The sequence below is a fragment of the Heteronotia binoei genome, chromosome 13, assembly GCF_032191835.1.
Source record: "Heteronotia binoei isolate CCM8104 ecotype False Entrance Well chromosome 13, APGP_CSIRO_Hbin_v1, whole genome shotgun sequence".
Lineage (NCBI taxonomy): Eukaryota > Metazoa > Chordata > Lepidosauria > Squamata > Gekkonidae > Heteronotia > Heteronotia binoei.
Genome location: NC_083235.1, coordinates 34,288,382 through 34,309,534, shown reverse-complemented (window position 1 = coordinate 34,309,534; position 21,153 = coordinate 34,288,382). Strand labels below are relative to the sequence as shown.

General features: G+C 41.9%; 1 protein-coding gene across 1 annotated transcript; it reads right to left on the bottom strand.

The window, feature by feature from the left end:
- Positions 1-529: 529 nt before the first annotated feature.
- Positions 530-15,209, bottom strand: ETAA1 (ETAA1 activator of ATR kinase). The gene is made up of 6 exons (XM_060252972.1): positions 14,985-15,209; positions 11,166-11,297; positions 10,758-10,834; positions 8,082-8,200; positions 5,283-7,303; positions 530-1,556 (listed from the first exon to the last, which is right to left on the bottom strand). Exons 1-6 carry the CDS (start codon positions 15,106-15,108, stop codon positions 1,444-1,446), a joined length of 2,586 nt encoding a protein of 861 aa, XP_060108955.1. The 5' UTR covers positions 15,109-15,209; the 3' UTR covers positions 530-1,443.
- Positions 15,210-21,153: the final 5,944 nt, after the last annotated feature.

Sequence of the window (21,153 nt, the reverse complement as noted above, 5' to 3'; positions counted from 1 at the left end):
GGCTACCTCCTCTTAGCAGAGAAAGGCACAGTTCTGTCTGTGTTAATTTGCAGTCTGCCTTTTCTTAGAGACAAAAGTATGACTCTGCAAACTCTAGTCAACTTCTTGAACGCTGGGGAAGGCTCCCTTAGACCTGCAACACTCCTCTTCTGGTACTGGGAACAGCTCACTTGCCATCTGAACAGGACTCTGCTTCTCTTTATATTGTAGAAGGAATGCAACAAGACCCAAGTACCTTTTTTTTTTTTTTGCAAAAAGGAAACCCTAAAGACACAAGCAAGAAGTGCTGCAGAGAAGGCAGCAGCAACTGTTTTAGTCACAGTTTGCCTTGTTGTGTAGAAACCTACATGGGCTGCTCCACACAAGTAACTGTGCAGCAATGGTGTTTAGTTTAGTTGATTTATATCCCACCCTCCCCGCCGGAGCAGGTTCAGTGTGAGAGTTGCGTTCAAACAGAAGCCATGTTTTGGGTGTAGCAAGGCAACGGTCCCTTCCCATTGTCTAACTGTGGATTAAAACAGAAGATTGCTGAATGAGAAGCTGCAATTTTAATCATGATTTATAAATTGTACATCATTTACAGAGATAAATCCTATTGCATACAAACATTTACAAGCCCAGATACATCGTTCCGTGCTGCTGAGGTACAAAAATTAAAAATGGGCCTGAGCTGTGAATTGCTGTTATGAGCCTTGTGACTGCCTGTTACAAAGTTTAGAGTAGGATTACTGAGACGTGATAGAATGTCCTCCAGTACATAGGATACAGGTGGCAAAACTGGGGCAGGTATCTTTGTAAAGGGTTACCATTCAACCCTAACACTGAATTAAAAAAAAAAATCTTGAAAACTTTCATGCAGTCTCAAGTAGAAACTTCACAGTATTATCTTTGATAGGATACGGTTAGTGTTGACTGTATCATCGAGTCACAAAACAGTGAAACTGAGGCTTGGAATCGAGATTACTTTTGTGGAAATTAGTGGGAATGACTTTTTCCATCCCCCTCCTACTGCAAACCTACAACTCCCTCCATGCTGCTCCTGGGAGGGCCTCTCACCAGCATTATTTTAGGAGGAACTTGGGGCTGCAGTGGAAGCAGGAAAGAGGGAAAGTAGCCCTCTGTGGCAAGAAAACCCTTGCATCTGCAGAAAACCTATGTGGGATTTAAAACATTGGCTAAACCGCTTTCCTGAGAACAGCTGTAAACAATAGCGTTTAAAAAAAAACCAAACCCAACACTTAATAAACTAAAAAAAAGCAGCTTCTTGATTTAAGGTCAACATCGCTATTTCCCAGATGCAGCAAGACAGGTGAAGGGGAAGCGTCACAAACAGGACTTCAAAAAGCCTGAAGCTCATTTAGTCTTTCTCAGGACTTTTATGTCAACAACTTTTATGTCAACGACTCCCAAACTGCTGGCCACATCCAAACTGACAGATAGCACTCATGTGGGCGCTGTATTTTTGAGCAATGCTTGCATTTTATATTTTCTTCTCTCAAGAGCTTCTTGCTTTTTCTTTGCAATTTCTTCTTGAGAACATTTCCTGCTCATCCTTTCTGTAAAAGAAGACATGCGTTACCAGCCTTACATGACTGTCTTGTATAGCTTTGAACAGCCTTGTATAGGTTTGAACTAGCACCTTTCACAGCCTGAAGACAAACAGGCTTGCCAGCCTATGGTACCATACTGACAAGGTTAACAAAATAGCCTATGGCATTTTATCCCATATTCACTCTAAAGAAGTCAGAACAGTCACACATAGTTCTCTCATTATCCTCACAATCATTCTGTAATCACATGAAAGCCTGGATAAATTGTCTCCTAAAAGCATGGATATTTTGCTTGATTTGCATATCCCTGAATGGTGAGGTAGACAGTCTTTTGGGGTAAGCAAACTTTTGGATCATAGTACCCAAACCCACAGTACCCAGAGTCAACCTGCAAATATGCTGTTGGGTCAGCCAATGGAAGAGGGAAGGAGGGGGATGTGCATGGCTAGACAGGCTGAGAGCAAGCCCAGACTGAGTTAAAGAGGCACCTATGTGGGCAGGATGTGAAAAAAACTGTGCACCTTCCCTTCCACATGATGTCCAAAGGTACTTTAGTTTGTGATTAGGGATGGGCATAGAACACGAAAATGGCGGTTCATTTCATGGTTCGTTGGGTTGCCCAAATTGGTGGTATTTTCAATTTCCTGAACAATTCATGGTTCGTTCAGTTCAGGAAGGCATACAATGGTCCCGAGTGAGCTACAGACACCAAACATGTGGCAAACTCTTCAGAGGATTCTCCTCTACCTGCTCTCCAAGATTCCAGGGAACCGAGCTATAGCTCCCCAAAGCAAGTGCTCCTGGGAAACTGCTCTCCTAGAAGTATGTCAAGCTGGGGAAAGAAAAGGAAGCCACACTGCAACTTCTGGTCAGTTTCACCCCCAGGAAGCTTGGAAACTGACTAGAAGCAGCAGCTCCACTCTTGCCACCCCCCTGCACTTCTGTTCAGTCTCCAGTGAAACTGACTAGAAGCTGCAGGGGCTGTGGAATCATGCCAACACCAGGATGTATGGAAAAATGAAGCAAACACGAACCAAATGACATGCTAAGACAAAAGGTCAGTTTGTGTTCAGGTGCAGCAGGATCAGACTAACTAGTTCAGAATGAACCATGAATCAGCCATTTTTAGCAAGAATCATGATTCATGGTTTGGTTTATGTCCATTTCTAGTTGCGATCTTTCCAGAAAGCCCAGGTTTGGGAAAGGTCACAGCAAAGCAGGGGGAAAACCAGAACTGGGATAGACAGAGGATGATGTCATGTGGATGGGTCCAAAAGTGATACTGCTAAAAGGAAGCTAAGGCAATCCTCCCCCACCCCCACACACACTATTGGAATGGCCCAGAAGGCAGTCACAAACAGAATCTACTTCTGTCATCTTTTCTCAAACTGCTGGTCACAGCAGTCATTCCAATGCACAGAGGTCACAATAGTTGTCTAAGTAATGAGCAAAACTGGTTTGGTGTGCTGTTGTTTGGCACACATGCTGGGGGTTGTCTACTTGTTGTTGTTATTATTACTGTTAATCATAATTCAACTTAATGGATCACCTCATCCCAGCCAATGCCGGGCTACAGGCACATACAGCAACAGATAAAACAATACATAAAACCAGATTTCAGATAAAAGGAATTTCAGTCTTGAAGGAGCCTTATTCAATGGCTACAGAGGCAGATTTCAGATGCTACATCGGGGTGGGGGGACCCTTGACAAGGGTACTGGGGAGAGAGATGCCAGCATGGCAACCATTGCTGTCCTTAGGTGAAAGCCTGGCAGACCATCTCTGCCTTACATGCCCTACAAAAATGTAAAACATCTTAAGATGGAGCGTTCCACCAGGTTGGGGCCTGGACTTTTGGCCCTTGTAGAGGACAGCGAGACCTCTTTAGGGTCAGAGAGCACCAGCAAATTCTGATCAGCAGAGAATAACGCCCTTCCAGGAACATAGTGGAGGAGGTGGTCCGAAATACACTGGTCCCAGACCACTCAAGGCCTTAAAGGTCAGAACCAAAACCTTGAATCTGACTCAGTACTCAACCAGAAGCCAGTGTAACTGGTGCAATACAGGTTGTATGTCTGCCATCTGTGGAGTTCCCATCAGGACTCACATCGCAGCATTCTGGACCTGTTGGAGCTTCTGGGTCAGACCCAAGGGAAGGCTAGCATAGAGCGAGTTAACAGTAGTCTAATCTAGAGGTGATTGTTGCATGGATTACTGTGGCCAGGTCCAACCAGGACAAGAGAGGAGCCAATTTCCTGGCTTGACGAAGATGAAAAAATGCCATCTTGGCAATGTTTGCCTTGGGCCTCTATTGAAAGAAAGGAATCCTGTGTCACTCCTAGACTCGTGATGGTAGGCGCTGGTGTTAATAGTGTCCTGTCAAGAGCCAGCAATCCATGGTTTAAAAAAATAAGTGTACATTGTGTGGTGCAAATGTGTTGGATGATACTAAGTTCACTTTGTAGTATACTGTTCCCAGGGGGGAAAATAGGAAAAAGCATAGTAGGTAAACAGCAATGAGCAAGTTTCATTGCACAGACAGAAATCCTCATTTTGGTTCCCAGACTGCAAAGCTGAACAGATGAAAAAAGAAATCCTCAGTTTGGCCCATCCATTTCTGCAGTCATGCATGTTAACCACATGTTAACCCCCACCCACACATGCACACACTCGTCAATACCTAGGTAGCTTCCTAAGTTTGGGGAGAGCCATGGCTCTGTGACAAAGCATGTTTTGCTCACAGAAGGTCTTACAATCAATCTTCAGTGAAAAGCATCAGGTAATGTGAAAGACCTCTTAGACCCAGGAGAGCTGCCGCCAGTCTGACTAGATAATGCTGACCTTGATATACTGAGTCAGCAGATCATTAGTCCAAGACCTGTCTCGTAATACGATAAAAAATGCACTGTTTTAGAGGAACAAACCTAAAAACAAACTGATATTGCTAGTCTACAAAATGTGTATGCATGGTCAAAATTCCAAAATATGGTGAAGCCATCAGCTTATTTAACATCTTTAGAAATAAATGGATTCAGAAGGGTGTTTACCTTGGCAAAGATGCCTGGCCCTCCCGTCTGCAGTATTAGAAGGCAGTTATAACAAAACTCCCTACCTGGAAAGGCTCTGCTCTTGATCGCTAAGAGAAGCTGAAACCACAGAGCCCATGTTTTTAGCTGCCCATACTATAAGGAAGCACAAAATGAGATTAGTATTCTGGAGTTGGACAAAATCTCTGGTCTCACTGAAAAAGTTTGATTTGATTATCTTCTCTCTGATAAGAATGTCAAGATTACCCATCAAGTAGTTAGATTCCGTTTGGTGATTTTTAGGTCTTGGAAACTGTACTGCAATTATATCTTAAATTGTTTTATCTGGTTTACTATCTGCCGATTTTTTAAAATGTGTAAACGTGTTATATGATTGCTCAATTTACCATAATAAAGAATGAATGACCTAAAAACATTTCATCAATCCACAGAATATTTTTCTGAAGCTGGTTTAGTGGAAGCATTGCTGCTTTTATATTTCACAGATCCCCTTGAGGAAGCTCTCAATGAGTTGGGAGTTATTATATTGAAATAAGACTTCCCACTGCACCACTGTTTTTTTTATTCATTGGTGTGGCCCTTCTTTTTCTTCTTGTTACATTAATTCAATGCAAAGTCAAAACTCATCCCTTTCAACTTCTTTTTAAAAAAAAAACAAACAGCAGCATAGGGCTAAGATACCTACCTGTTTCCAAGTTTGCAAAAGAGTCCGAGAGGTGCCTCTTCAAAGTGGTCTTGGGGTTAATTTGTAATGCTGTGTGTAACGGAATGTTTGGTCCATTCTTGCTTTCCCCCAAAGCTAAAGGAGCTCCACTACGGCTGCCCCGAGTGCCACTGTTATGATCCAAAATGAGGGCCTGGGAACTACTGGTCTTTCGGAATGCATATTTTGACTTTTCTTGATTACTACTACTAATATTCTGTACCTTACCCACATTGCAAGTGACATTCTGCCACTGTGTGCTACTGGTAGTGTTCAGACATGTATTTGACATCGGGACCAAGCCACATCTGGAAGGTAAGCTTCTGTCAGGCACAAAATTTGGCCTATGCAGTTTCCCTTGAGTGCTGTTCAATGACACACAACTGAGCTGACCATAGGGGTCTGCAGAATTCTCATTCTTCAGTGGCACTGCAGGGGTAAGAGCAGCGTTCAAGGAGAAGGTCTTCCTGATCTTCTGGGGCAGCGGGCAATTAGCCAGTCCTTGCTTAAGTACCAGGAGGCCAGGATTCATCTCCAACTTGGCAGCGCTTGTTACCACCGATGCTGCTTTCACACTCCCTTTTGCAACATCTTGACTCAGAGTATTCTTCTCCACATCATCACACACTCGATACAACAAGTCGTCGTCTTCGCGGTCTAGGCCCCAAAGGCCATCGGATTCGCAGAACAGGTCTAAAACATCATCTGAGAGTCGAGGCTCATTCCAGTCGCCAAATGAGGAAGCGTGTTTCTTGGGTAATCCTGCTTGGAGGTGATTGGAAGAGGCATGGCTAGCCAGCTCTTGCTGGTCATTAGGCTTTGAGTTAGGAAAAATAGAAGAGGATTTACTGTGAATACTAAATACATTACTTCTGGATTTTCCAGACAGTGGTTTAGGAAGGTTAGGATGCACGGAAAGAGAAGTGGCTTCTTTTTCAAGGACACTTGTACTTTTAAGCTGAGTAAACCTTTCCGTCACACATTTATTTTCAAGTTTCACAGAAATGGAAGTACACCCAGAAATTCTGATTTGACCACTTTTGGAAATGGAACTTACTGGATTGGAAATGGAGTTTACTAGATTATTTTTAAAAGGAAAATGGCTCTGTGGAGGAACAGACTTTGTCCCCCCTAATTCATGGCTTTGCTTTTGTAACTTGAGTGTTGCAACATTGTTAGAGGATTTTGGAGAGGTACAACGACCTCTGTTAGGTCTGTCTGAATTTATTGTTCTTTCCTTTGTTTTACAGCTTTCCTGAAAAGCACTGGGGGAGGCATTTTGTGGAGTACGTATCAGTTCCGGGTTCTGAGTAATCTGCATTACAAATGAATCGTCTAACAATAGGTCCGCATCCCAGTCCTCTAAGTCATTGCTGACAGTGTTACTGGAGACAGCCAGTTCTGTCTTAGAAATAACTGCATTTTGTGGTTCTGTCTTAAAAATGACTGCACTTTGAACTGGTTGTTCAAACACCATTTTTGTTTTTTTAGCTGTAGTAAGTCCTCTACACTTTGAAGCAGGAGCTGAACCATGTCTTTGAGGTGCATCCGCAGCCACAGATCCATGGGAACCTCCTGCTGTTTCCTCTGAAATGTGCTCTTCCACTAGCACAGCATTTTGGCTACTGTGGAAGCTGCTGCTTGAAGAACCCTGGCTCAACCTGCCACTGCATTTCTGGGGAGAGCAATCGAAAAGGGCATTCAGCGCTACTTCTGCATCAAGATCTATGGGCTTCCGACTGTTATGTTCACAGCACTCAGCATTCTCCTTAACTGCTCCCAAGGGCAAGGCTGCATCAATCTGAGGATGATCTCCAAGGACGTGTTGAGAGTTTTCAATATGTGCATCGCCTTGACATTTGACGAACACCTTTGCCTCTGGCAGAAGGTGGGTAGCATTATGGCATGGAGCATCTTGCTTCTGGATGGCCTCCGTCAGGTTTTTATCAAACTGTTTTGCCAATTCCATAAGCTCCTCCTCTTTGTTTTTCTGCTGAAGACCCCTACATGAAAGATAAGCAGGGGATGGGGGGGGGGGGGAAGAGTTAGGAATGCAAGGTGCTTTCCAAACAACCTATTTACAGGCTTTATGGCTGCTTAAAGATGTATACTTTTTCACAGTGCAATTCAAATGTGAAGTGTCTAATTGCTGGTGTTGTAAACAGGATGCGTTCCTTAAACATATGCTTTGGCCACGTCCAAGTCATTTTTTTCTGGGAAGAAGTTATTACTCGTATCAACTCAGAATGTTCACTGATTTTTGAGGATGCTTATGTACTTTTCCACTATCTGTCTGTCTCTTGGAGGCTAATCAACGAAAATGAAATTCTCAATTAAATGAAAATGGAGTCTCCATACATTTTACAGTGTTGGAAAGATAAAAGCCCATCTCCAGTGAATCAATGGATCAAGGATCTTAGAACTTGATAAGAGTTTTTTTGCACACACGGCATAGATACGGTCACTGCAGATAGACTTTGGATAGACTTTTAGATATTTGGAAAGTGTCTATACAAACTTATGCATAGATCCACCACCACTGCTACAATTTTGTCTTTATGTATTTTTTTGTCCTTTTAAAAAACATCTTATTTAATGACTGGATTTTGAGTTTTCTCCCTGTTCTTTTTTCTGTGTGTATGTGTTTTTAATAACAGCAGTGCAATTCAAATGAGGCACCGATTTCCCTTGTGTTGGTTGAACAGATTCCAAAACAGTATTCTTCCCTTTTGCAAGTCCATTCATGGTTTTTAAAGATTCTGGAGTGGCTTCTCAACATACCTTGTGTTATTTACTTTTGTTCTAGACCTCACTTTTGCTATTCCAGGTGTACATGGAATTGCATCATCACCAATCCACATACCAAGAAGGGATTCTTCATAGCAGGAAGGTTTTTCCTCCTGAAGAATAAAAATTAAAACTTGTGAACACAAGAGATTATTTATACATGCACAGAAATCATTGCACTGAGGATGAAGTTTACAAACTTGCTCTGGGCCAGCCAGATGATCCAGATGAGGCGTATTATGCCATTACATTGGCATTTCCACAGACCTGTCAAATAGCAAGCCACAAACTGGGGATAAGGACATTGCAGCTACAGGCGTCAACATTAACAGAAATTTATTTAAAACTGGATTTGTACTAAATGCACCTAACAGTCAATTCACAGTGCTGCATTTGAGGCTTTTCTCAATGTCCACATGACAAGATAAAAATCATAGGTATTTAGTTCACATATGAACCTTCTGTGTTCTGAAAAGTCCCCCTGTACTTTTTTAGAGAGCCAGTTTGGTGTAGCGGTTAAGTGTGCAGACTCTTATCTGGGAGAACCGGGTTTGATTCCCCACTCCTCCACTTGCAGCTGCTGGAATGGCCTTGGGTTAGCCATAGCTCTTGTAGGAGTTGTCCTTGAAAGGCCAGCTTCTGGGAGAGCTCTTTCAGCTCCACCCACCTCACAGGGTGTCTGTTATGGGGGAAGAAGATAAAGGAGATTGTAAGCCTCTCTTGAGTCTCTGATTCAGAGAGAAGGGCGGAGTATGAATCTGTGGTCTTCTTCTTCTTTATTTAGTACGTTTCCTCCCCACCCTTTCCTCCAAGGAACTCAGAGTGACATTTTTTAATTCTCTCCTCTTCCATTTTGCCTCGCAACAACTCTGTGTAGGTTAGGCTGAACGTGTGTGATTGCCTTAAGGTTGCCCAGTGAACATCATAACAAACAGGGGCTTTGAATGTGGGTCTTCAAGAATCTAGGCTTGAGGAACAAGACTCAATGTGTTGGTGTAATGGCAGCATATGGTTTTGCAAAACTGCAGATAAACACTTGGTGGTACTCCCCATTCTAAGTATCTGTTGGACTGCCAAGATGGATAAGCCCCACTGCAGCCTGAGGACCACCTAAAGATCAGTTTTAATTCACATTTGATGTCCATCAGGATATTAGTAGATCAAATGATAAACTGTGAGAAACTTCAGCTCTGTTAATTTAATTATTTTACCTCTCAGGTTCCTTGGATAAGTCACAAAAGACAGCCACGTTCTAAAAGGAATATGGCACAATGAAACAAAAGTGAGCTGTGTCCATTTCAGTAATATTTGCTTGAGAACTGGCATTAGGCTGAAAGTACAAGTAGCATTAGCCCATTTATACCAAGACAAAACAGGAGGCCTTGGTGAGCAGTTGCCACATCTAGCACTCTTTGGATCACTGTGACACATGGAGACATGGTATTCACTCTGTGACACAGGGAGAGCAATATCTGCAATCACTATTGGCCAAAAGATGCCATATGGCTAATGGAAACCCTGGGAACCATATCACCAACACATACATACATTAACAGTAAACAACTATATGTTTTAATTACCAGAAAATCTCTTGAGAATTTAAGGCTGGCTGTTCCCACCACTGAACCTTAGCCCCTGTATATCTGGAGTCAGGGAAATTGCACAGTTTATGTGCAATTACTTCACTCTCTGCCTTGAGAGTCAGTTTGGTGTGGTGGTTAAGAGCAGTGGACTTTAATGTGCAGTTGTATCTAGGAAGACTGCATGACCATTCTACCAGAAGCTGCTTCTGAAGCTTTCACCCTTACTCAACATGCTGACCGTCTCACTTCACTGTACACTTTACATTGTGTTTAACAAAAAAAAGTCTTTGCAACATTGTGAACATTTAAAAGACACTTTTAAAAGAGAATGAGATGTCTTCACACTGGTCATTTCAAGCATAATCATCAACATGCAGATGGTTAAATTATCAGAACAGACCACACAACATTGCATCCTGCAGGAATACAACACAATCATTTCCAACGCCACCAGAAAAAACAACACACCAAATTATCACACACATACAAAGTGGAAAGCAAAAGACTGAGCACTCATCCAATACACCAGGGGTGGCCAATGGTAGTTCTCCAGATGTTTTTTGCCTACAACTCCCATCAGCCCCAGCCAGCAAGGCCAATGGCTGGGCCTGATGTGAGTTGTAGGCAAAAAAATCTGGAGAGCTACTGTTGGACACCCCTGCAATACACATTACAAATCATAACCATGTGAAAGAGAATTGCACATGGCTAAGTCCAGCACTTAGACTGAACCTGATAATTCTGTTAAATAGTACGCATTTGTACCAAAAATAAATATCAATAAATAACTGAAGGCATCACTGTATTGTTTACAACAAGTTGCATAATCTTTCTTAGCATAACTGGTAGACATCCTAAGAATTGCCCATCAAAAATTGTCGAATGCCAGGTTATTATAAAAATTAATCTATTAAAAATGTGTAATTTTAACCTGCCAAACAAAATACAACTAATTGGGATGTCACTTCACTTAAGTCTTTCTGGAAAATACATAGAAAGCAGACCATTATACAAATTCTAGTGTACATCTTACTAGCCTCAAGTATTATTATGGAATCAACTGCTCCCCTGCATTGATTGTAATTACCTGTGGAGCAATCCTATTAACTATTTCTGAAATTTCAACCGTGGATCGACCAGTTGGCTGCTTCTTTCTTCCAGGGTCTGAAAGAGAAAAACTTTCTAGAAATTGCCAAATACAAGATGGGTATTTCCCAGACTCAGTCCAGCAATATGAATAAGCACAGCATTTATTTTAACAGAATTCCTAGTCTTAGGGAAGCCGTCCTAAGCAGGTCTGCTTAGAAATAAGCCTCATGGTGGGTTACTCCCAAGAAAAAATCCTTAGAGTTGCAACCCTAAAGTGATTAAAAGTTAAACCTTCTACTATATAAATGGCGTTAAAAATAAGCACACCTTTACCACAAGTTTCCAAATAATTACTTCTTAAAAAGCAAACTTTAAATTAGAGGGTCTAATATGTGTATCAAGTTACCTAATTTATGTGCAATTGGTGAATGATGATCCCAGAAGATTTCTTGCTGTATGTCAGTTTCATTAGCAGGCGAACTGAATGTTGGCAGGCAAGGCCTAGAAGATCTCTTTGGAGTCTTGTATGAGTCTATTTCTGTTTTAAAAAAAAGATTTAAAACTGATTTTGCTTTCAAACATGTAAGCAAGAGTGCTAAACCACGAACAATAAAGTAGCTGTAGCAGGTGATCTTAGGTTTACTGCTGATTGTTTCAATCTTCATTGTGGGAGAGATGGTATATGCATTATTTAAAATAAACATGCCACATGGGATTTTCACCCACCTGAGGAAATTCAACATGGGAAATTGTTTTAATGGGAAGTTATACTGGGTTGAAACCACAAGTGCTGCATTGTAACAAGGAGTAATTTTGTGAAAATGACTCCTCCCCCCACTTTCTTCAGCAGCTTCCTGAACTAACGTTCCCTCCCCAAATCTTCTTGCAAATTGTTAATGCAAGCTAAGCATTAGCAAAGGAGCACCTTCCAGAATAGCAGAGCATTTAGAATGGGGGTGGAGATTGCAGCAGCAGGAAAGGAGGTCTCAGCAGAAATCACTGAGCTTGTAAAAGAGGAGTAACTTCTACTAAATCCCCCTTCTAGCTACAGTCTCCCCATCCCATTCCTTATCAAGTATTATCCCAGATAATCCTAAATATCAGTAAGCAACTTTTCCAGAAAGGGAGAAGGCAGTCAGGAAGCTGTAAAAGGAGAAGGCACTAAAAAGCTACACTCATGGGAGTACCAGATTCAACCTGCTGGCTTTATTGTATCTCTAGTTGTTATAACATTATAGCTCTAATCATTTTATGCCACAAAACAGAATTGAGGAGATGCACTTTGGAGCACTTAGGACCTGAAATGCAGCAGATGTTTCAAGCTCTTGTACAGGAGGATCGGGGCTATCCGGTCTGCAACAGAGCACCCTCAGATGTGTTCTCTTGCTGCTTTCAGAATATTGCCACTGTCTTATTCTTTTGCATGGGCACTGGCCTGCTTGTCTTATGTATTTATTTTATTTATTTACCATAGATTTATATGCCGCCAACTCCGCAAGCAGACTCAAGGCAGCTGACAGTCAAGTTAAAACAACAATTTCAGTTACAATTTTAAAACGATAAAACTTAATAACAATTTAAGACTCAATATATGGTACTATACAAGAATTCTGACATTGGCGGATTAGATTATTTTTGATGTCACAGTTCTGATTATCTTTTAGTGGTCCTTCTGATGGTATTAGCAGCATAGAAGAGGCAGTCTTCTCCCACTTAGTTGTTATAGGCCTGTTGAAAAAGTCCAGTTTTACAGACCCTGCGGAATTGGGAGAGATCCCGCAGGGCTCTTATGGCCTCTGGGAGAGCATTCCACAGCACTGGTGCTGCCACTGACAAGGTCCTGGCCTGTGCAGAGCTTAGTCTGGCCTCCCTTGGTCCAGGGATGGATAGCAGATTTTGAGCTCCTAAATGCAGTGCTCTCTGGGGAACATATGGAGAAAGGCAGTCCCATAGATAGGCAGGTCCTTATATAGGAAGGAGAAGGGCACTGCTGACACCAAACAGCACACATCACACTGGAGGATAAGCTAGTGGATGAGCCCAGATGGTGTGGCTGATGTTGTTATAACCAGAGTGGGCAAGGGGTTCCTCAGTTGTTACAGGCATCAATATGCTTAGGAAAACTAAGGTAATTACATTATTGCCAGTTCCTGCTATTCGGGCTCTTCTTCATTACACCTAAATATTTTATTATCCTTTGCCTATTTTTAACTTGTTTGAGCAAGCTAAGCACTACCCAAGAAAACCACAAAATCTAGACTGCAAATGAATTCTTCTGGGGGGATAAGATATTGCAGGGTATTTAAAACATAACCAGTTTGTCAGCACAAATCTAGCCCTGTACAGGCCATTCAAGCAGCCAATTTGTAACACAAGATTTCAGATGACAGCAGCACTACCAGTCAAACAAACACGACAACACAGCTTCCTAGTTAAGATACATGAATACGTGAAATTGCCTTGGCTTATACTGAATCAGACCTCAGTCCAATAAGGTCAGTATTGTCTACTCAGATTGGCAGCAGCTCTCCAGTGTCTTAGGCAGAGGTCTTTCACATCATCTACTGTCAGGTCCTTTTTTCACTGGAGATCGTGACGATTGAACCTGGGACCTTCTGCATGCAGAGGTTCTTCCACTAAACCACAACCCCTTCCAGCTGTTTGGCTCCTCAAACCTTCAACCTTCCCCCACACACATCCCAGCAATACAATACACCAATGTGCATACTCCTTTGAAAAAAGAGCATGTCACTTTACTTGTTGTGGAACAGTGGCACAGCACACTAGAAGCACAGGCATTGTTACAGGGCCTTGAAGAGTCTAATCAATGGCTGCTGCTAGAGCTTTGGAGATGTAGAAATTCAAGCTTTTTTTTTAAAAAAAAGCACATTTGATCTTCCTTGCCCTTATCTCTTCCACCACCATACAGAAAGATAATGAATTTCACACCACTCCCTTTAACAATGCTTTGTTTACTGCAAAATTTAGTTGTGTTTCCTCCCAAACATCTTTTCCAATCTAAGCCTTCAAATTTGGTTAGCAGGTGCTCTGAACTAAAAATAGAGGAGAAAATGTGATCAAAGTGTCACTGACCCTACTAAGGTGTTCATTTTGATCCAGGTAGGTAGCTGTGTTGGTCTGAAGCAGCAGAATAAAGTCTGAGACCAACAAAGTTTTATTCAGGATATGAACTCCTGTTTGCATGCACACATCTTCAGATACAATGAAAAGAAACAAAAATAACAGAGGGTGGGCAGTAAATTAGCATACAGAATAATGAAAGTATATATGGCTAACATCCATTTGAGTTCATTTCAGGGAGGGGAAAACATAGCATAGGTAATAAATTTGACATATTGAACCCAAACAGATACTTCTGCAACCCAAATATTATATCTGAAGAAGTGTGTGCACACAAAGCTCATACCTTAAATAAAACTTTGTTGGTCTTAAAGGTGCCACTGGACTCAAACTTTGTTCTAGGGCTTCATTTAATTAACACTTTTTAATGTATATTTGACACACATAAAAGCCTGAAGAAATAGGAAGACAATGAGGATAAGCTGGTGACTTCATAACTTTAGATATGGTTGGGAAATATGCCATGCTTAGGGAGACAAAATGTTATATCCTCTCACATGTGGTATAAAGTAATAGATTAATTCAGTAGCCACAGCCACCTCAGTCTGCTTCAATTCTGCATAATTAAGAAAGTGGTTATCACTTGGGGAATGAATGACTGGAGTCTACAAAAGCTTACGGTGGAGAAGGTTCTTCTGCTTCCACTCTTATAAAAAGGTATGTGTAGGGTACGCTGAGATCTATGTTTGCAGCAACAAAGTCGAAATGCAGATGCTGAGGAGCATTGCAACTGTTGACCGCAGGTGAAGAACTGCTCTTTGGTTTGGAAAAAGCAAATCCTGCAGCATCCTATGCCTGTTCTATGGAGAGTTCCGTTAGGAGTTCATTTCCGGGGGGGGGGGGGATGGAATAGAAGAATACCATATTGAGGCAAATCTTTTGGAAGTAACGGATTGGAGACGGAGCAGAGAAAATCCAACGGATTCCTTTACTAAAATTGCAACAGCCCGCGCGCCACTATTTGCAAACAAACCCCGCTGCATCTTATGCAACTGAATCCCGGATAAAGAACGTTTAAAGGATCACGGTGCAAACAAGCCTTAATCTGGACACGGAGGGGGGGGGAGAGAAAGGGACCCCTCACCCTCCGCTTTGCCTTTGGGGCTCTCTCCGTCTGGAGCCTTCCGCCTACTAATCCGTTTAGCAGGTGTCTTAACCCGGAGCTTCTCATCAGCCGCCGCTGCAGCCTTCCGCCGCTTGCTCGCCATAGACGAAACCACCCGGGGCTCATCGCTCTAAACTCAGCCCGCTCGCTTCCCCGCCATCTTGCTCAACCTCGCTAATCAGCCGCCGATTGGCCACAGCTGCCTCCCCGCGAGCGCTGATTGGCCGCTTTAAGAAAAAGAAACCGTGCGCCAACGCGAGGAGAGGGAGGAGCTTCGGCACAGCAACATTGCAAAATTGGGGGCGGGGGATTGCTTTCTAGTTTGCTGCTCAGGGAGGTGTTAGTTCAGTAGAATAAGAGGGATGCACGTTGCAGCAGGAGCTGAGGTAATGGGCTGAGTAGTAGCTTGGGTAAACCCACTTGCGGATCCTCTCCCCATGCAGCTGTGAAGTTGGCTGGAGTGCCCTTGGGCCAGGAACTCTCCACCTAACCTGCCTCGCAGAATTGATGTGAGCGTTAAGGGAGGACTGCAATTCAAAACGCTGTACACCACCCCGAACTCCTTAGAGAAGTGAAATAGCAATGTATTAAATTTTAAAAACGCTACCTTGGAACACACTGCAAATTGAACGAATAGGTTTAAGAACAGATTAAGATTTCATTACATACACCTGTTAAAATACATCTAATACCTTTTTCAAGTTTATCTAAAACTTTATAGCTTCACAATATAATAATAGTGCTGTATAAGATCTATAGACAAGGCTTGCTGAAAAACAGTTTAATTAAATGTAATTCACCTGCAAATTCACTGCTATATGTCAATAAGAATGTAAGAGAAGCCATATTGGATCAGGCCAATGGTCCATCCAGTGGACCACTCTGTCACAGAGTGGCAAGAAAAAAAAGGCACTATCAGGAGGTCCATCAGTGGGGCCAGGACACTAGAAGCCCTCCCACTGTGCCCCCCCCAAGCACCAAAAATACAGAGCATCACTGCCCCATACAGAATTCCAACAATACCATATGTCTATCCAATTCTTGCAGCTGCCTATGCTTGTAGCCGCCACCACCTCCTGTGGCAGTGAATTCCATGTGGCAATCACCCTTTGGGTGAAAAAGTACTTCCTTTTTTCCGTTCTAACCTGACTGCTCAGCAATTTCATTGAATATCCATGAGTTCTCATATTGTGACAAGGGAAAAAAGTACTTCTTTCTCTACCTTCTCTATCCCATGCATAATCTTGTAAACTTCTATCATGTCACCCCTCAGTTGATGTTTCTTCAAGCTAAAGAGCCCCAAGCATTTTAGCCTTTCTTCATAGGGAAAGTGTTCCAACCATTTAATCATTCTAGTTGCCCTTTTCTGGACTTTTTCCAATGCTATAATATCTTTTTTGAGGTGTAGTGACCAGAATTGTACACAGTATTCCAAATAAGGTCACACCATTGATTTATACAGGAGTATTATGATACTGGCTGATTTATTTTCAATTCCCTTCCTAATAATTCCCAGCATGGTGTTGGCCTTTTTTATTGCAATCGCACTGTCTTGACATTTTCAGTGAGTTATCTACCATGACCCCAAGATCTCTCTCTTGGTCAGTCTCCGTCAGTTCACACCCTATCAACTTGTATTTATAGTTAGGATTTTTTGTCCCAATGTACATTACTTTGCACTTGGTCATTCTGAACTTCATTTGCCATGTTGATGCCTACTCTCCCAGCCTCGACAGATCCCTTTGGAGTGCCTCACAATCCTTTCTGGTTCTCACCACTCTGAACAATTTAGTGTTATCCACAAACTTAGCTACTTCACTGCTTACTCCCAACTCCAAATCATTAATGACTACTTGGCCTTTCATCCCTCAGGTGACAGCTCTATGCATGCTGACATATATAAGACCAATCTTGAAGAATGTCATGTAGTTTAATTTTTTGTAACATGATGCAAAATGAACAAGGTTAAGGAATTAAAGGGCAGAGAACAAATAGCTTTGTATTATGACCCATGCCTGACAATTTAGTGCTGTAAAGGTGCCAAAATGAGTCTGGGAAGAATAAGGTGTTCTTTGTGACTGAAACAAGAAGATTGCAGATTTATACCCCACCCTTCTCTCTGAATCAGAGACTCAGAGCAGCTCACAATCTCCTATATCTTCTCCCCCCGCAACAGACACCCTGTGAGGTGGGTGGGGCTGAGAGGGCTGTCACTGCAGCTGCCCTTTCAAGGACAACTCCTGCAATAGCTATGGCTAACCCAAGGCCATTCCAGCAGGTGCATGTGAAGGAGTGGGGAATCAAACCCAGTTCTCCCAGATAAGAGTCCATACACCCAACCACTACACCAAACCAAAGATATTTATATGAAAAGAGTCTGCCTAACAACTGGATTCTCCAATGAAATACTGCTAACTCAAATGGACATTACCTGATGGGGCTGCTAAGCCCCCAGTCCAGGTGGGGAATCTCCCGCCTGGGAGGTTCTCAACCTGCCAGACCACATTGGGCCGACGGGGGGAGCCTCCCCCTGCATCACTGGTGTGATGACATTACCCGGAAGTGATATCAAAATGGCAGCACCCGTGCGGGGCTGCTCTAGGCATTTCTGGGAAAACTCTATGAAACTTATTCGTGGATCTCCATGAAACTTATTTATGGATCTCCAGTGCCGCATCCAACTGATCCATTGTTGCCTGCTTGGCACCCTTCTTTTTAGCCTCCTTGCCTCTTGTTTCCTTACATCCCAGGAACTCTTCCCAACCCTCAGCAGTCCTTGTGTGAGATATTAAATTCTGCAGACTGTTTTTCCTTTCCTCAAAAAAGCTGAGTTTATTTATTTTATTTATATCCCGCCCTCCCCGCGAAAGCAGGCTCAGGGCGGCTTACACACTCATGTAAATACATGGAACATAAAATCACATTAAGATATAAAAACATAAAAAATCAAACCATTCCAAGTGCTATAAATTTTTTTGAATTTTCCTATTCTGTTGTTCCAGCTGGGTGTTCTATAGAAAGTTGCTTGGTTCCCTTAGCTGCTGAAGATTCTGTGTCACGATTTCAGAAAGACCAATCAGTGTCAAAAGCTTTCTCAGCTATGAGTACACTGTATTACAGATTTTCCAAGGTATTATGGTAGGATTTAGCACCTCATTTAATCCACCCAGCATCATTAGGTTGTTTTTTTTTAAGTCTTTTAAAGAGATTTTATATCCTGCATTACAGAGGGGCGTTTCCTTGTGAACATGTTTGTTCTGGTTCGCGGTGTACTGTACAGACAATTTCTGCAGGGCAGAGTGGTAAGATCACAAGAAGAAGAGGAAATGCCCTTTCAGGCTCTGCAGTGCGTTAATCTCATCTGAAGAAGAACAGAGTCCCCTAATGGTGACTTGGAAAACAGTTAGCATGTCCAGGGCCTTTGAGAGTTTGCTTTTAATTGATAGTGGGGCCCCTCAAGGAACTGAGCTTTCCCAAAGCACCTTAATTATAAACCGCTATATTTTGATAAATGGAATATGTGTTGCAGAGCTCGGACAATGTGCTCCCTGTATTATTTAGGTCCTACTCCCAACAACTCTACCTGGTTTATTGTAAATTCCTAATACTGCCTTAATATCATATCCTATTTTTCTAGGCAAGATTAAATGTGTTGTCATTATGGGAATTTTGGGGTAGGTTTTCAGGGATTCCATTTTCTTAGCAGCTTTGTGATTGTAAATTTGGAAAATTAGATACTATTTGACATTTTTAATTGACTGTAATAAATATATTCTTGCTTGAGACAAGTAGATTACAGTTTACATTCAAAAACTGACTCCACCTTCAGAGCTGGAGATTGTATCTTAGTTGTTAACTGACATGAGCCCTCACATGACTTTTTCAGTGTTTATTAATGGTATATAGTATCATGTAAATACTGTATCTGTAGTTATGCATTTTGTATTTTTCTCTATTTGGTTATGACCAATTGCTCTGTGATCATTAATAAATGGAATGGAATGGAACATAACCCCCTCTCTTCCTCTCTCTTACACTCCACAGAACAGATTATCTCACACACAGACACCTATGACATGACATACCCCACACAAACAAATACAAATCCCTTGCACACAGACACAAACACACCTCCTCTCAGCCCACTTCCATTCTTATTCTTCTTCTTCCTCCTCTCCCCTGTTTCTCTTTTCCTCACTTTGACCAGTGTGCCATCACATGAACACAAGAGCCTTGGTGGATCAAACCAGTAATACGCCTAGTCCAACATCCCGATCAGGTGTCCCAGAAGGCCTACACTTGGGGTCCAGGAGCTGAAGCTCCCAGCAATTGGTATTTAGAGGTATACTGCCTCCAAAGAAGGAGGTTCTTTGCAGCCATCGTAGCTAATAGTTTCTGATGGACCTACGCCACATGAATTTAATTTCTAACTATCTAAACTGATAGACATCATCACATCCCGCAGCACCAAATGCTACAGGATATATGTCAGGTAAAATACTTTTGTTTGTCCCAAATCTACTGCCATCAATTTTCTTGGGTGACCCCTCCCCCTAAGTTCTAATATTTGTTGATTGACACTTCTCCCTAAATTCTGATATTTTGTGAGAGGAAGAAAAAGAAAAAAGTTCAAAACTCTTTAGTCTTTCCTTAGTCATTTTGGTTGCACTTTTCTGCAGTAGATCTATACAGTGCTATTCTAGTACTGACTTCTTACTTTCAGTCTCTTTCCTAACAATCCCTAGCATAGAATTAGTCTTTCTTCTATATTGCCACACACTGAGTCAACATTGTCACTATGCTGTCCATCATTACTCCAAGATCTCTTTCCTGATAAGTTATTGCATCACCAATGTGTAACTAAAATTAGGATATCCTGATCCAGTTTATATTGAACGCTGAACCTATCATTTTTGTTGCCTTCTTGTGGCCCTTCACAATTTGCTTTGGTTTTACCCTTCTCAACAAGTTAGTGTCATCTGCAAACTTGACCACTTTGCTACTCATCCCTAATGCCAGCCAGATCATGTAAAAACAAACTAAATAGCACTGGTGCTAATAGAGCCAAGAAAGATTCACAGCTTACTTCCCTTCACTGTGTGAATCGTCCATTTATTTCTGTCTTCAGCCAATTATGATTCATAAAAGGAACTGTTCTTTTCTCTCATGACTGTTAAGTTTATTCAAGAGCCTTTGGCAAGGAAATTTGTGAGAAGCAGGTTAAAATCTTTTTTGAAGGTAGAGTATATATTATCTACTGATTCACTTTATCCACATGTTTGTTAACATACCTGTATTCTAGTAGTTGATGAAGCAGGGCTTCTTTTTTAGAAGACATGTTGATTCTCCTTTGACAGGGCTTGTCCCTCTGTATGCTCAATAATTCCATCTTTATATTATCAATTTACCCAGAACAGATATCCGGTCAAATGACTTGTAACTTACCAGATCTCCTTCAGATCTATATTTATTACTTTTTAGTTCTACCTTACCCTGACCTGGATAGTCCAGGCTAGCCTGATCTTATCAGATTTTGGAAGCTAAGCAGGGTCAGCCCTGGCTATTATTTGGGTGGAAGATGTTCAAGGAATACCAGGCCCTTGTCATGCAGGCTGGCAATGGTAAACCACCTCTGAAAACTTTGAAAACTCTACTGTGGGTCACCATAAGTCAGCTGTAATTTAATGCCCCCCAAAAGGATCCTTTCATAGACACACTGACTTTAGCAACAAGTTGCATACTATAGTTAGACCAAAAAACTGATATTTGACTTCTTTAAGAAGCCCCAAGTAGATGACTTTGACTTATTCATTTTTAATTTGTCAGCCTTTGCAGTAGGATTGGGCAAGGGAGAGATCTGAGATATTATGATAGAGCATGTGTTTTATATAGCAGAAGGTTCCAGGTTCAATTCCTGGCAACTCCAAATGAGGTTGTTAGAGAGCATATGATGGAAAAGATCTTACTCTGCCTGAGACCTTGCTAGCCAGACTAGTCAATATACCAGGCTAGAAGGACCAATGGTCTAAAGTATGGCAGTGTCACATAGCCAGCAAGAAGGGCAAAACTTCATCAAGTGGTATCTCATCATCTTTGTGTTCATGACAGTATGTTGAATCCAGTGCAGCATTTCAGTGAGTGCTAAGAT